At 42.7% G+C, this 17,871-nt stretch overlaps 1 protein-coding gene across 1 annotated transcript in view; it reads left to right on the top strand.

Annotated features, from left to right (window-relative positions):
- Positions 1-17,871, top strand: part of UBAC2 (UBA domain containing 2) — an 873,507-nt gene that overhangs the window by 370,567 nt on the left and 485,069 nt on the right. The window contains exon 5 of the mRNA XM_086934381.1: positions 9,390-9,513. Within this exon, the coding sequence (XP_086790507.1) occupies positions 9,390-9,513 (124 nt within the window). The remainder of the gene's footprint in view (positions 1-9,389; positions 9,514-17,871) is intronic.

Here is a 17,871-nt window from a genome sequence, read left to right as displayed (position 1 = left end):
CTGAGGCGAACCTGTCTACCTGACAAAAGAACAATCCCACTTGAGTGTTTTTACCATGTGCCTTCAAAGGCTGCTTTCTCTAGAAGTTTGTCTTTTGGGCTAACATCCCACATGACATCCTTCCAGGAGGAGGTAACACCTCCTCCATCTGCAGGCCTCTATTGTTACTTGCCCAAGGAGCTTTTGAAGTGCCTTCCCTGGCAGGCAGAAGTCTGTCTCATGGCCAGCATTCGCAAATGGCCACTGGAAAACGTGGGCAGCAGAGTGGCAACTTTCTAAATGTGCATGTAGGAACGAGTTACATTAATTTCAACGTGGGCGTCACGTTGGTCTTATTGTAATGAGTTGTTTGATACCTTGAAGCACTAACTTTAGTAGTCTCATTCAGAGGTTAACACAGCTGAGTTGTCAGCATGTAATTCTGAGCTCACCAATGGGGCTACCAGTGTCTCTCAATATATAAAAAAAAACATTTGCTAGTTTTTACTGTCAGAACATGTAAAACACATTTTACCGTACTGCATTCTGCCTTGGGACTCAATAGCCCTGCTTTAGCTGTGACTTGCATCCATTAAAAGGAAAGTTTGGCTTTGCCATTGTTTTAAATGGCAAAGTCAAGTTAGCAGTTTTGAACTGCTCTACCAGTCTGCAGTAGCTCAGCTCCTGAGGGGTCACTTTAAAGTACAGGCCCTGGTACCATAGTCTAGGGAATTATAAGTAATTTCTGCCAATTGGTTATATGCCAATCAAACATACCGGTTCAAAGGTCAGGGCGCAGGCACTGAGATCTGGTTAGCAGGCCTCAGTGTACTCTCAGAGTAAAAAACCAGCAGCATCAGTCAAACATTTTTGGGCCTACACTGTGTATGTTGCAGAACTCTAGAAAGTGACTAATGTAGAAATGTTTTAAAAATTAACTCATAATTAATAAGGGATATGAAGTTACTTCAAAAATGTCGATATTGTTGCCGTATTTTTGGACCTGTAAAGATCCCCTCTTTCATACACTTTTATATAGGACACGCCTGCACAAAAGTTGGACAAAAATATTTGGCCTACATTCTTTGGTGACTATGTAAGAGTGTCAATAGGCTACTGTTATCGCAATTCTCTCTATAATAATAAATAGGGTTAAAACAAGCTCCTGCCACCATAGAATCAAAACTTTTAGATGTGCAATAGATAATCATAACATTTTAAATTGAGCATGTTCTTATCTAGATTTAGCAGTGCGTACCGTGCCACCTGTCTGTCCCTGCCACAGGGGAGGAGGGGGGCATGGGGTAGGAGTTGGGTTCAAGAATATAATCTATATTCCTTGTTGTGATTATTATTGTTATTATTATTATTTGGGATGTTGGTTTAACTGTTTGAAGATAACAAATCAAAAGAAAAACAATTGGTCTGCTGATATAAATGCAAATAACTCGTTCTTATGAGTAATGCACCAGTATATACTCACAAGATATTTTGTTAACAATGTTAGAGATATTATGGGCTCCCGCGTGTGCTGATATTAGGGACATACCTCTTTGGCGAAAATCTGCGCATTTGTGCCACGGCATGACGCTCCGCTGTTCCGCTTCAGTATTTTTGTAAAAATAGCAGGTTAGCGGGTTAGCAGTGTTTTTTCTTTTCTTGAACGGCAGCGTCTCCTCGCCATACACCCGCTCTTCATGTGTTTGGGGGAGGAGCCTGTAAAGCCTGCAGCTGCGGCGGCAGTGGCAGTGAACGAGTGCTTACAGGAGCCTGTGTGCTCCAAGACAGTCAACTTCTTGGCGCAGGAGCCCCTGCTTTTTCCGGCGGGGGGGGGGTGGATCTGGTCGCTTGCCGCCCTGGAGCTCAGGAGGGGTCGCCGCATTCGGGGAGCTCTGCTCGAGCGGCGTTGTTTGGCTGCTGCCACTGCACGGGAGGAGCAGGGTGAGGAGGGGGAGGCTCTGGAGGAAGAGCAGCTTCAAGCCCTGCATCAACACCAGTGCCAGAACGAGAGTAACAAGAGCAATATCTGCGGTAACAGGGGTGAAGTGGGAAGTTTGAAAGGCCTGGCGAAACCTGTTGGCAAACCAGTAACCACTGGGGGGGTCCCCAGGAGGGGTAGAGGAAAGGGGAGAGGGAGTACGAGAGGAAAAGGGAAATGTACGGGTGTAATTACTGATAAAAGCACCGAAGACATTGAGCCTTTAAAAGGGTCTGCATCCCAAACCTCCTTATTTAAAGTCAAACCTTCCAATATTAACGCCGATATAAGTATAAGCAAGGTGAAGGATATAGATCCCACTAGTACCAATAGCGAAGAGGGGGAATTGATCTTAAAGTCGCCTGCAGGCACTAATACCAGCATTAGTGCTGATAATAAAAAATTGTCAACATATTTAACAGGCCAAGTTAAAGCGAAGCGGGCGTACACCCCTAAGATAGCAAAAAAGTTTAAAGGGAAGAATTCTGCCTTTGCATCAAAAATAACTCCCTCACTGCGATCTTACTTTAAGGTGGTGCCTCAATTGGTACTGTTGGGTGACAACACTCCCCCCAGTCCACAGGGTCAGGCAGTAGGTGATCTTACGCCGGAAGTACGGATGGCCACTAATGAAGCTGAAAAGTCATCTATGGAGAACATGGAGAGCTCGGATGATCCCATATTTAATCTTACACTAGAAGGTGTGGGGGGGGCCAATGACAATAGCAACTATGCCACTGTCAATAGTAATAATGCCAGTAACAATGCTAATAATGACAATAATGATAATAACGATAATGACAGCAATTTGGATCAAGAGACCTCCTCAAGGTCAGGAGAGACGGGCCGAGCTGACTTAGTGGATTGTCATGTCCCGAGTGAGCTGGTGTTACCTGTACCTTTTTCCTTGGTTCTGGCTCCCCCACTCCCTTTTGCCCCTCCTATTGTCGCGTCTGGGTTGAGTTTGCAGTCAGTCATTCAAGGAGCAGGTTCAACGGCAGGTCTAATGGCTGGGGGAGGTACAGGCACTGCCTACGACGCAACCCATGTTTCGAATACGGATTTGGTCACCACACTTCAGGCTTCCTTTTAGGCAATGTTTTCAACTTTGGCCGCAGACATTAAAAAGGGCTTTGAGACCTCTGCATCAAACCAAGCTGATATCCGCTGCTTTTGTGAATCTCTTGATAATAAGCTTGGCGCCCTTACCACTAGGACAGAAGTCCTTGAGGATACGGTTACAGAAGTGACCATCAACATGGATGCTACAAAGCCGGAAATAGTGGGCCTTAGGCAAGAGAATCAGAGGTTGTCCGATAGGATGGAGACGGTAGAAATAACGCCCGGAGGAACAATTTGCGCATTCTGAATATTCCAGAGGAGAAAGAGGGATCAGATATCAAGCAATTTGTGGTTTCTCTGTAAAGGAAGCACTGCAATTAGACCTGACTGAACAGGAAATAGCCTTAGACATCCAGCGCATTCATAGAGAGCCTTTCCGAAGGAACCCCCAGAGGGTAAAACCTAGAAAGGTTCTGGTTAACTTTCTTACCTACTCTGTCAAAGAATCCATTTTGAATATTGCGCTGAAACAGAAGGTCGTAAACGCTAAAGGGTTCAACTTTCATATCAGATCGGATTTATCCAGAACCACACTCGACAAACAATGGGAGCTAGGCAAGAGATTGGAGGCCTTTAGAAGCCATGGGGCTGTTGCTCAGTTGGTATTTCCGGCAGCATTAAGAGTTATGTACAAGAATACATGCATAATATAAGATCAGTGCAGGCTGCAGATGAGCTTTTGCTGACCATGAGTAGGGGGTCGGGGCCAGCTAAGTAGCCTGGGCTTTTTCATATCTACCTTGCTGGGTCTCTTGCAGCTTTTCTTCCTTCTTTTTCTGGTTTTGACAGGCGTACTAACATTTATTCAATGATATGTTAAAGAGTATAGACCCTTTATAGGCACATGACATAATGAAATAGAAATTAAAAAAAAAAAAAAGTGGGAGATTATCAAAATAAAATGGTGGTGGGTAAAAATGTTAAAAAAGATAACCTATACAATAAAAAAAAATGGAGGGAAGGGGGAAGAGGATAGAGAAAAGGGGGAGAAAAAAGAGAGGAAAAAAAAAGTTAGGCCTAGTACTGGTTATCACATTCTGGTTCGCACAGTGACAGGCTGGGTGGCCGCTCAAACTTAAGGGTCACATTTAGGGGGGGGGGGGGGGGGGGGGGTAATTTCACTTAGCATAGAGTATTATGTTTTAGGGCTCTAAATTTTTGTTTTGTTGATTCCTTCTTTGGTTATTGTCCCCGGGGTTTGTGGTTGGTCCTAGCGGGAGTCCATAGCAGGGTGCTATCTCGCTGGTTTTCCAGATAGATAGAGTGGGGGTTTCCCTAGGGAGGGGGGTTCGGAGTGGGAGGGGGGTAGGGGGGGGTGGAAAACTTAAAAATTGTCCTCTAAAACGTCCTCAAAAACATCCTCGAGAGGTGAAAGACAGGTGTATGCTATTACATAACGTATGTACGGGAGTATGGCAAGGTTGGTCATTGGTCCTTGTGATTTTGTTGCTCGGGTGGGAACTCTATCACAATGAATAAACTCCGCATTCTGTCCTGGAACACTAATGGTCTTCGAACTTGTCCAAGAAGAAACAATATAATGCAATATTTACGAGACTGGGTAGCGCAAATAATAGTGCTCCAGGAGACACATTTGGCAGAAGCCGAAATACTAAATCTGTTGGGTAAGAATAGGTGGATAGACTTCGGTGTTGTCACATCACAATCATCACATATTAGGGGAGTGGCCATCCTTTTTAAAAAATCTATTAGGGCGAGGTTGGTTTCTAAGCAGGTGGACCCATACAGCCGATGGGCCATAGCATCAGTTATTATCTCAGGTTCGCCATTTACTATAGTAGGATACTATGGCCCGAATCAGGATGATCCATCAGTTCTATCCACACTCTTCTCACAACTATACCTATTCCCAGAGCCGGTTATCTTGGCAGGTGATTACAATGTAGTCCTTGACCCTGTGCTGGATAAATCACCTTCCAATAGGGCCAAAACTTTATCTAAAACTAGGATTTTTTTGTTAGACAACATGAAAGCACTAAATTACAATGATATATGGCGGACACTTCATGGGTCTCAAAGGGGGGTCACTTTCAGGAATTATAAATTTCACCATCAGTCTCGTATTGATTTCATTTTGATTAGTCATATCTTGGTTAAACAGGTTAAACCAGTGTGTCATTTACCTTTCCATCTTCTGACCATACAGCCATCCTTCTTGAGCTCGAGGTCATGTCCAGGGCCTCTCTAAGAAACTGGTCCTTGGATAGATCAATCCTTGCCTCATTTGACATTATAGAGGCACTAAACCAGGAAGTTAAGTTTTTTTGGGAGATTAATCAGGGCTCTGCCCCACCTGGCATCACATGGGATGCGTTTAAATCTGCATTAAGGGGGTATCTAACCAACAAAACTGCATATAAAAACAAGATATACAGGAAATCAGTAGCCTCGCTTGAATTGGAGATTGAGGGAGTTCAAGCAGAAATCGATAGGTACCCAGTAGCATCTGGGGCCACATTAGAGGACTTGCAGGATAAGCTAACGGTTTTAAAAGGAGATCTTTCCTCAGTCTTGAATGTGCGGGTCCTGGAGAGATGGGAGGCCAGCAAATTGGCCCACTTTGAATACGGGGAAGGCGCGGGTAAGCTCCTGGCCTGGAAGGCGAAGACAGACAGGGTCCGAAATAATATTAGTTCCATTAGTAAGGATGGTGTAATACACTCTACTGATGAGAGAATTAGTGGGGCTTTTAGGAGCTTTTTTAGCGAAATATATCGTGAGGACAAGAATGTACAACCAAATCAAGCAATGGAATGGTTGTCAGGGATTTCCCTTCCTGCCCTATCACCAGAACAAAGAAACGCCCTGGAGTGCCCTTTCTCATTGGAGGAAGTACGGTCGGCTGTTCTTAATAGCAAAAAAGGTAGGGCTTCAGGACCCGACGCGTTACCATCTGAAATCTATAAAGTAATCTGTTCAACAATCCTTCCCTTTCTAACGGACCTGTTTAATAATATCCTGCTGGAAGGTGCTTTGCCCCCCACTTTCTTGGGATAGGGCCTCCATAACTTTAATCCTAAAGCCGGGCAAACCAGCAACTAACTGTGGGTCATATAGGCCGATTTCAATTCTCAATACAGATTATAAAATGTTTGCATCTGTGCTAGCAAATAGACTGGGAGTGGTGGCAAGTAACATCCTGTACATGGACCAGAAGGGATTTGTAAAGGACCGGCAGCTATATGAGCTGACCTATGACCTCATCGGCGCAATAGATATGGCCACGTCTGCATCTCTTCCTCTGGCAGTTCCCACGCTCGATGCCACAAAGGCCTTTGATAGGGTAAATTGGGTTTACCTATCGGAGGTCCTGGAAAAGTTTAACTTAGGTGATAATTTTAGGCGGGCTGTAAAACTTTTATACAAAGACCCTTCCGCCTCATTATTGGTTAATGGGGAACTAACAGAGCCATTTAGTATTACGCGCGGAACCCGCCCAAGGGTGTCCCCTTTCCCCTCTTTTGTTTGATTTATATATAGAACCTTTTGCCCAATTAATTTGTGACAACCCTAATATTAAACCTTTTATTTTTGAAGGGTGGGAGCGGAAAGTCGCATTATATGCGGATGATGTTCTCATTTTCTCATCCGAGTTGAGCTCGGCGTTTCCAACAGTGATAGCCATTGCAGAAGCGTTTGGGGCAGTATCCGGCTATGAAGTCAACGCTTCTAAAACCGATATCATGGTTTGGAATCATCCTGTGCCGGTGGCAGGGGCACAGCCTAGCTCTATCCTGAGGTATTTGGGTTTAAACATCTATGCAGATATTAATAAGATTGTCCCCTTAAATTTCGCTCTCGTGGCTTAAGAGTGTCGTAGGTTGATGAGAACATGGTCAGCTCTCCCTATCTCCCTGTTAGGCAGGTCTAACCTAGTTAAAATGACTATTTTACCTAAGATTATGTTTCTGTTTAGCACTATCCCTCTTTTTTTTGATCCATCCATGATTGCAAAACTCCAAGCCGAAATAAGCACATTTATATGGAACCGTCATACACCCACATTGGCCTGGAAGAAGATAAGACGTCGCCGAGAAAAAGGGGGTGTTGCGGCACCAGATTTGCAGTATTATGGATGGGCCTTTCAACTCTCTCACGTCAGGATGCTTTTAAAGACCCCTAATTGCACTGGGTGTGGGAAACTATTTTCAGCACTTCTTAAAGGAGAAAAAGTTAGGCCTGCGAATTTTTTGTTGAAGTTTGGTGACCCCAAATATTTCAAGAAAGTCAAGCTAAAGGTATTGAGGGATCTAGCTAGAACATGGGGTCATTTTAGACGTGCACTCAAACTTGATTACTATCACAGTAGGGCTCCACTTTGGGATTCTCCGGGCTCTCCCTCTTGGCTCTTGGATAGTCTAGCTCTACCTGTTAGAGAGGCAGGTCTTACAACCTGTTTGTCGAAGGTACTTTATTTTCATGGGAGGCTTTGAGTTCATTAATAGGAACGCGTTTCTCAAGATTTAAATACCTTCAAATTCAGAGCTGGGCTCACGCTCAAAGTCAGGGTAGGGGCAGATTTAAAATAGGTGCTGAGAGTAATATGGTATCCCATCTGATAGATAAATTACCTTTTAAGAAAGAGATCACATTTTGGTATAACCTCATGATAGACGAGACTGATGGTGAATTTTTGCTCCCCCACTCGCTCTGGGACACATATATCACTAATATTGATATGGAGAGCCTGTGGCTAGAATCGTTTAAAATTTTGGGGGACATTGTGAAACCTTCATGGCTTCGTCGCAACCATCTGTTCACATTACATAGGGCGTATTATTCTCTATTACGTTTATCAAAATTTCCTAATAACGCTCTGGTTGCTTGTCCCAGATGTACATATGTTTTTTGAGTGTCCATCCCTAACATCATTCTGGAATGAGATCTGTGTGTCCCTCTCCTTGGCTGTAGGGTCTCAAGTCAGTCCTTGTCCAGTGTTAGTCTTTTTTGGCATTTTCCCAGAGCTTTGTGGCATGGGTAAAAAATTGGTCTTCTATGGCTGTTTGCTGGCTAGAAGAGAAATATGTAAACGATGGAAAGATAAGGCACCTCCACTTCTAACAGATTGGCGTGCTTCTATGCTACAGACGTCAAAATTAGATATGATCAGAGCTAGGAACCCAAATAAGAGAAGATTTTGGCTTCTATTGAATTGGTAATCATGGAATATAATAGCATGGGTTTTCTTTTTTTCTTTTTTTTTGTTTTTTCTCCCCATGTCCTATGATTACGCTGCTTGGAAGGGTCTCCTCAACTGGCCCCCTTTGGCTATACATACCCTACAAGGGTGATTTCGGTTACGAAGTGGGTATTATATAGCAGCATGTTAGCCTAGATGGTACCATGTGACGAATAAGAGGTTGATGCTATGCACTGCGGGGTACTCCGGTAGGAATCGTTAATATACCCCCCCCCCCCCCCCCCCCCCAGTATATCTGGGTCAGTGTTCCTGTCATCTCCTCTATCTTTCTGTTACTATATGGTCACCGAGGCCAATATGAGGACAAAAAAAAAACACAATGTTAGAGATATTGTGACTATAGTCCCTGGAAATGTACATGTGCGTACTTATCCTTGATGTAATAAACGCAAAATAAGTTAAAAAAAAAAAAGATGGTGGATGAGCAGACAATTTGTGTTATATAGAGACTAAAAATGGATTTCAGTAACTGATAAAAAGTGCACTAAATTCCTTCATAATTAATTGATGTGCCACAACCATATGTTGCTATTCTGAATTTGAGCATGCTGTTTTTTAGGGGAGGATAAAACTTCTTCTACTCCTCCTTATTAATCTTCCCGATTTGTGATCCTACTCTAATTTTCTTCCCAGTGAACTAACTTTAAAATAAGGGAGTCAAATGTGGGGACCAAATAATGTAATCTTTTGAAATATGTTACTTTTGAGGCCACCATTCTTTTACTGAATTATATGATTTCATATTATTGGATTGGTAGTGCTGTGAAACTTCCCTGGACTATCCATTCTAAATAAGCTGATTAGTCAACGTTTTCATAAGACATCATTATTGTAGTTCTATCTGATATTTATTGGGCATGTTCACTGTTGTGCTATTCCTAGGCGCTCCTATGTTAATTACATTTTAATACGTTTGAATATTGTGCATTCCCACCCCTCTTTCTGATTTTTATACCCTAATATGTTTATCAGGGATACGTAGATTAAGATTTTGTAGCTTACTTGCCATCATGTATGCATTTCTGCAGAAATAAGCAACCTTTTTTCTAAAATTGCTGACAATTAAACGGAACTATTTTCTTTTTACAGTCTTGCTCCAATATTTGCACTGTTTATACCATTCTATGGATCCATTCCAGGAGTGCCAGTGACTATGGTTCTTGGTCATTTTCCAATCTCCAACAAGACTCTGGTTTACATTGTGGGTCTCCAGGTACAGTGAGTTTATATTAAATCCCTTATTATGCGTTTCCAATTGTGTTTAGGAAATACAGCAGTGCATCATCAAAAACAGACTTGTTTAATAACAATGAAATGTATTTGTTGTGTTCCTCAGCTCATGCAAAATGGAGCTTAACATACTTTCAATTGCTGCTGTAATTGCAAAAACCTTAAAAATCAGAGAATGAGTAATACATTTGACATGAATTTAAAGTGGTATGCTTACATATACTCCGTAAAATCTTTTTTTTTTAAATATATTTTTATTATGCTTTTATGCATACCAGCACACAGTTATACAGATACTTTAGACATGAGGGATGCTCAGTTCTGCCTAATAATAACAAATTCAATCATATTACAGGCAAATTGAGCTATACAAATAAATAGTATAGGAGAACACAGGTGACACAATTTACAAATGAATCCAAGAAAATTCTAAAAAAAAATCAATCTTAGCCATGGCAGGCAGTAACATCAGATCAGATCAAAGAAGAAAAACACAGCTTCCGGAAAAATAGGACTTGGCGAATAACTAATTACACCCCAAAGTTATGATAAATCACTGACCATTAGCTTCCTGAGCCTCCTTCCAGCTTAGAATAGGGGCCCAAATACGCCTGCCAGACAGTACCCTCTTCTGCCCCTTCTCTCATAAATACCTCTTTCCAAGTTAAACATAGAAAGCAGTCGAGCGAGCCATTGCTGAAATGTTGGGGCTTCTCGGTCTAACCAGGCCGAACCTATGCATATCCGGACAACAGCCATAGCCAGGAAGACTAAAACTAAAGGCGACATAGTCCTAGTACAAGAAATCAAACTAGCCGTGGAGGACGCCAAACTAGTGAGAGGTAACTGGATCTCAGTGATGGCTCGCTCACCAGCCGATAAAAAGAAGTGAGGGGTTTTGACTATGATATCCAAAAGATCAAACATAACAATAGACTCACAGTTCCACGATAGTGAGTGCAGACTGCTAGTAACACATTTGAGAAGGGGGGAGGAACTAATCCACGTAGCAAACATATACGGCCCCAACACAGACGGTCCATCCTTCTGGGCGGAGGTGTCTCGCACGATTGAAAGCTTCCCCCAAAACGACCTCATGGTGGTCGCCGGAGATTTTAACATCTCATTGGACCACATAACGGCTAGACATTCCTCCTGTCAATACCACCCCACAAACTCGTACATAGCACCCCAAAATATCTGTTCCAAATTCAACCTTAAGGACTCATGGCGCCTCCAGCACCCCGACACTAGGGACTACACATTCTACTCTAACACACACAACTCCTACACCAGGATAGATTGCATACTAATCTCAGGGTCTCACACACACACCTAACCGAACACTCAGAGATACCTCCAAGACAAGTATCAGACCACTCATGTATCAGCCTAAAACTGAGCGGGTGCTATAACAAAGCAGTCCCCCGGAGGTGGCGGTTCAACAGCGAGGTACTATGAGACCCCGCGAACAAAAAATAGATTGAGGAGGCAACAAATGACTACCTCAAATACGACGACTCCCTGGGGACTAGCACCAATACACTCTAGGATGCCCTAAAAGCGGCCATCAGAAGCACAATAATTGAAATGAAGTCAAAAATAAACAAGAGTGCAAACCTAAGACTAGCTCAGCTTCAGCAGGAGATCAGGGGCTAGATGTAGGTAATTCCCATTTACAGACTCTTAAATACCGAATTTTACCGATTCGGTATTTAAGAGTCTGTAAATGGGAAGGGGGCAAATGTAGGTAATTTTAAAATCTGAAGTACCGAATCTGCAAAATTCGGTATTTACCGATTCTGAAAATACAGAATCGGTATTTCCCATTGATTCCTATGGGCTTTGAAGCCCATAGGAATCAATGGGAATTACCGATTCGGTATTTACAGAATCGGTAAATACCGAATCCTGCAAGGGTGCAGGGGGTGTCACTTTGACACCCTCTAGCTCCCCAAGTACAGGCTTGTGTGCAATGTGGCACACATACATGCCCTAAGGGCATGTCTGTGTGTCACATTGCACAGGTGTGCATGCACAGATATGCATGCACACCTGAATTCGGTATTTTACCACACAATAGGATTGTGTGGTAAAATACCGACTCTTAAGGGCCTGTGGCACTGTAAACTGTGCCACCTACATTTGTAATTACAGAATCTGTATATTTACCGATTCGGTAATTTACCGAATCGGTAATTTTACCGAATCGGTAAATATACAGATTCTGTATTTTTCAGCCCCCTACATCTGAAAATTTCAGCCGTTTCCGACCGGTATTAGGGCTCCTACATCTGGCCCCAAGAGTTTAGAAACGACCCATGCAAAGTCCACACCAGACAAGAAGCTCCTAGCAAAAATAACACAAAATAAATACGAATATAACAAAATCTTGAGCGAGAGAGCGGGACTGTGGTTTAATAAATTCAAAGCCCTTAACCTATGCGAAGCCAATAAAGCAAGGAAGCTTCTAGCTTCCTACCTAAAACACAAACTCAACCAGTTTGCCGTCTCCGCCATCACAGATTCAAACAACAAAACCCAAATAAAGACATCCTCAAGACATTCCAAGAGTTCTATAAAGAACTTTACAAAAACAATCAGAGCCTTAACGTAGACAAATGTACAAAATATCTCAACAGAATCGGGCTACCGAAGTTAAGCACCGAGGATACAATTAGGTTAGGTCAAGAAATTAACTACACTGAAATTGAAATGGCGGCCAAATCACTGAAAGAAAATAAAGCCCCTGGGCCGGAAGGGTATACAGCCGCTTTTTATAAGGCCTTCTTAAAACAGCTCAAACTAACCATGAAAAGGGTATTTAACCACTCTGCATCTAGGGGCGCAGTTTCCCAATCCATGTCAGAAGCTAACATAATAGTCATCCTAAAAGAGGGTAAAGACCACCTATCACCCAAAAACCACAGACTAATATCCCTTATTAAAGTGGACTTCAAAATATATGCTAAGATATTGGCAGTTAGACTCAACGCTGCTCTCCCCAAACTAATAAGCAACTCCCAAGTTGGTTTCCTATGCACCCGTATGTCTAACGACAACACCTGACTTCTCTGCCAAATATTGGAACATGCATCCACTAAATCAGACCCAGCAGTAGCTATCGCATTAGATGCTGAGAAGCCTTTGATAAAGTCTCCTGAGCCTTCCTGGAATGCTGCATGCAACCCTTAAACTTAGGGGAGGGATTTATAAGGATGGTTATGGCCCTGTATGGAGATCCTTCAGCCCGTATCGTAGTCAATGGATCACTCTCAGAACCCTTTACATTGCAACAAGGTACTAGACAGGGATGCCCACTATCCCCCCATTCTTACTGGCCTTGGAACCCCTTATCCAGGATATAAAGCTAAACACTAACATAAAAGGGGTCAATATCAATGGTGTTGAAATAAAATTAGCTGCCTATGCGAACAACATACTAATAATAACCGAACAACAGAAGACCTCAATCGAGGTCCTGATGGCTACGATAGCAGAATATTCAGGGTTCTCAGGATATAATCTAAACAAAGACAAATCTGAATGCAAACCACTAAACATTCACTGCACTAAAGACATCCTGGGGGGGTCGGGCTTGGCCTGGCAAACAGGATATATCAAATACCTAGGGATAAACTTTGATAGCGACCTAATGGATACGCTGCACCACAACAAGAAACTACTACTAGAAAAGATAAAGAATCTTCTGGAATCATGGTCTCCAAAATTCATAACGTGGTGGGGTAGAATCGAAACAATTAAAAGATTATCACCCCTATGGTTAACTATTTGATCGGTATGCTCCCGCTCCTCCTCACAGATGATTTCAATCGCAAAGTGGATATCCTGATCTCTAAATTCCTCTGGTGCCGGGAGAAAGCACAGATAAGCATTAAGAAACTAAGATTGGATAAATCCCAAGGAGGGGTAAACCTAGCAGACTTCAGATTATTCCAGTTAGCATTTCTAGCAAGACTAGGTATGTACTGGATATCACTGCTGTCCGAGTACATACCGGTATGGCTACAGGTAGAAAGGGCCATCCTGAACAATCTGAGCCCACTGGCCCGACTAACAGCAAATAGATACCCCCACACCTCCAAGCCTATCTTTAACAACACAAAATCCTGCTACTAAAGGTAGATAAGAAGCTGGAGAACAGCATCATAGGATCTAAAATTGAATCACTTTGGGCCAATAGCAAGATTCGATATGCAGGGAAAAGCCTAACCTTCGATACAGGGATTGAGAAAGGTATCTACTACACTTACCAACTAGAAAACGAAGCATACCCCATTACTTTCACAGACCTCAAAGCAAGACATCACCTAAAATACATTGAATTCTAGAACTTTTTGAAAATCAGAACGGCCCTGTAAAAAACTAAGCTATCCTCCCCAAAAACTTCAATCTTCCGGTATGTGTCAAACATTAATAAATTAGGGCACCAAGTCTTGCAGCTCTACAAACTCTTCCACCTAAAAACCTCTAAACTCATTGATAAGACAGTTGCCTTCTGGGTTAAACAAAATAAAACTCTACTTAACGAACAAGAATGGGCCACACTATGAGCCTCGGCCTCACACAATAAGATCTCCCCGGTGCTCGCAAAAACAACATTTTGGCTACTTCACAAGGCTTTTTGGACCCCTGCACACTTGTTCTCATTAGTGCCTTAGGGGGGATGCATTATGCTGGAATTGTAACAAGGAAACGGGGACTTAGCACATCTTATCTTCCAATGCCCAACACTCAAAGCATTCTGGGGAAAAATCTTTGGTTTCATAAATGGTCTGTTTGATTTTACGCTAACAAAAGAATTTGGCACCCTCACCACGGCATTTATGAGCACGGAATTGAGAATGGAACACAACAAGGACATACTAGACCAGTTACTGACAGCAGCAGTGAAATTGGCCCTTGCCAACTGGAAAGACCAAGTAAGACAACTTTCAAGGACTGGCTCAAATGGATCTCGCATCTTAGAGAAGCGGACAATATTGCACTACAGACCTCACCCGGAAAGCGGCTTCCAGAGGATGTGGAAGTCTCTTGACACTTATTTTGACTCTTACGAACCTCCATGAGAATGCTAGGCCGGAGACTCACACTCTGGTACCCGCCCTAGGGTCTTACCACCAGGGCAATTCAATCGAACTGGTCCCAACGGGTCTCAACCAATATAGCCCTGTTGGGCCTGCATGCATGCTCCAACAGCTCCACAGAATGTCAGATGTTATTATTAATAAAGAACGTATCTCTCTCATTACCTGTCCCCTACCTCTTTTTTTCTCACCCCTTGCTTTCCTGCTCTATTCTGTCTGCCTTTCTCTCTTCTTCAGGAAAAAATGTCACGTGGGGTTAGCTAAACAAACAAACACTGGTGTATAAACTGTAATTGATTCATCATATGCTAACCCTGTAACAATGGTTGCAAATGTTTTCTCGCATAAAAATAAAAAAAAAAAATGAATAGGACAATTGCCCGCCACCACCATCCCGCTCCAGGGGACCCCAGATTTCTCACACAACACCCTACCCCAGAGAGCTTGGTTGTCCAAGTCTCCACTTCACATATAAATCCTGGTGCATTCCCAACCACTCTGCTAGATGGGGAATCCAAGAGGCTGGACAATTTAGGCAAGCAAATGTTTTCTTCCACCAGCCTGGTGCTTTGCGGTCAGTGAACACTGCAATAATGTTGGGCCACTATTCCCACGCCCTGTGAGATACGGTTGCGCAGGTGCTGCCAATGGTCCCAGAGGAGGCCCGAGTCATTCTCTCATAGACTGTAGCCGACGGGGAGGGAGGCAGCTAAGTTCCAATCAAACACGAAGATTGACGTGACACCCCTAGCCGGTGCCTGGAATGATTTTCCTATAACACCTATAGGTATTATCAATATTGCCACATACTGCTACACTGCCTTCAAGTAAAACAGGGCAAGTCCAAGAAGTGGACGAGGTAGTCTCACTAAAATAATGTGACATGCTTCATCATTTGCCAACTTGTTCCACCCTGGTAAGGTGGTACTGCCAGGGCGGACGCGACCTCATTGTGGGACTGAGGGAGTTCTTAGAAATTACCTATTTTCTGGATACAATTTGGATCAAGTTCAAAGAATAAAAAGCCTTAGGATAATCCACAAAATTATCCTTTATTAAGGTGGTTTCCTGGGCTTGTCAGATGACGAATATGGTTGCTATGACCATAACGTGCTACTGACTGAATTTGCAAACATGTTTCGGCCCATTTAGTTGAGCCAAAGGGTCTTTGGCATTAATTAGGGCTGAATCTAAGTTTACTCCTACCAATATACTAACTGTAAAGGGCCCCAAAGAAAATATTTTATAGAGAGGGCCTACCTCTTTTATACAAGAACATCAGGCCCATTAACCTATTGAGGGGGGTGATGAACAAAAGCATATGTATCTATAGCTGTATAGAGACAAATATAACACAGTCCTTAGTGGGAACCTTACCATCAAGACAGCATATTTTTTCTGCACTGTGACCGTTACAAACATAAAAACTTTACACCTAACCCGAGGATGAAGAGGTAAAGATTAGGTGCTGACAAAGGGCCTGCACTCTTCGAATTAATAGCACGACTAAGCGCAGCACCTCCACTTCACCGAGGAGGCAATTAGTAATTTCATGTTAGGTTGGACATTGAGCCACATACTCAATAGGTAGCTCTTTAGGAGCACCATATATTTGTGGGGTAGATAACTTTCTCTGTCCTGACGAAGCGCCACGGATCCTTATGACCACTCGAAAGGCGCAAAACATGTTGACTTATAACTCAGAGTGAGACCAGAGGGAGGCTTCTCACTGACAACTACAGGGTACTTTCCTTGACCCAACTGAAGTACACCGACTACCAGGGTTCCTCCCAACCACATTGGTACATTCACCTGTAAAAGGTTTTTACTCCTGATGGGGTGGTCCAGTTATTAAAGATTAGTTTGTGACCTCCCCTATCAGTTTTAATCCACATTTTAATACTCACTACACCACCCCACCTACTACCTTTCTTGCACTCATTCTACGTCATTTTTCAACAAAAGATCTTGGCTAAAGAGACCCTTCGGGGGACCCATAGGGCAATGCATCTCCGGCCCAACAAGGAGCACATCCCTATGATGAAGCATGACATCCCCATGGGGATGTGTGAGTTCCACATGACAGATTTGTTGACTGCCCCCGTGCCCTTGCTCTAGTCACACACAACCTGTCTAGGTTATTTCTCTTCCTCTTTAAGAACAGAAATCCTATTTTTGTTTTACTATCATGGGCACCCGGTGTGCAGCAGTATTCAGACTGGGGAGTTTCGCAGATTGTCCGAAGGAGCAGTAGTTCTCTCCTTTGTGACTACCTTTCCCTCCATGCCACCTACCTATAACATATCAAAAAACAAAGAACGCCAATGCTGCCTTTGAATGATTCTCACTATCTTCGCATCTCACAATCGATTCAAACACAAAGTGAGGAGATCATTGTCTCATGAATGAATCTTCAATTTTATTGTTTATATTTCTTCATTTAGAACTTTTTTAGTTTTTTTCAGAATTTCTTTTTTTCTGTTTGAAAAGACATATGACATACAAAATATTGAACACATTATATACATTTAAAACACTCCCCAACCGACACTCTCGCATACACTCAGTTGTGAATCACAAACAATCACAGTCAACCACTCTCACACACTCTCTACAATACAAAAATACCAACAGTTCAATACAGTTCAATATAAATCATATTTCCGATAGTGCCATAGACAATATTTTCAGCCTATTTGTAAATTTTTATAAGCAATTCAATAATTCTTTTAAATTCTTATGGCATCATACAATACAGGGTCTACGCGTTTCGAACTCCTCCTATTTGTCGAGTTCTCATCAGGACCATACTGTAAAAATGGAAATGGGGGGAGATCTAGATTAGATTCTAGTATGCGACCATATCTCAAAGCTTACAAGTGGCTCAACATCCGTCTTGTACCTCTTACTTTTATTAACAGTGTATCTCAATCACTAAATCGTGTTCGTCTTGGTACCCGGCGTGTGACCACCTAAACAACAGTAACATAACAGAGCTCAGCCGAGCTATTCAAAGGGGTTCTATTTTCCACTACATTGTTGCACACTCACATACTCTCACTCACCGGTGTATTTAGTTCAGTGTATCTCCTTTCTGTAAATAAACAGGGAATCTCTGTTAGGCACTAAGAGCTTGTTTTTATAAATAGTTTAGTGCCGCGACTAGAGAAATCTCTTACCTCTATTTGTTCTGGTGTTGGCGGAGGATAGAATGAATTGTTGTACTTCCTGTA

The sequence above is a fragment of the Lissotriton vulgaris genome, chromosome 8, assembly GCF_964263255.1.
Source record: "Lissotriton vulgaris chromosome 8, aLisVul1.2, whole genome shotgun sequence".
NCBI classification, from domain to species: Eukaryota; Metazoa; Chordata; class Amphibia; order Caudata; family Salamandridae; genus Lissotriton; species Lissotriton vulgaris.
Note: the sequence above shows the minus strand (reverse complement) of the source record. Positions and strands in the feature narration are given on the sequence as shown.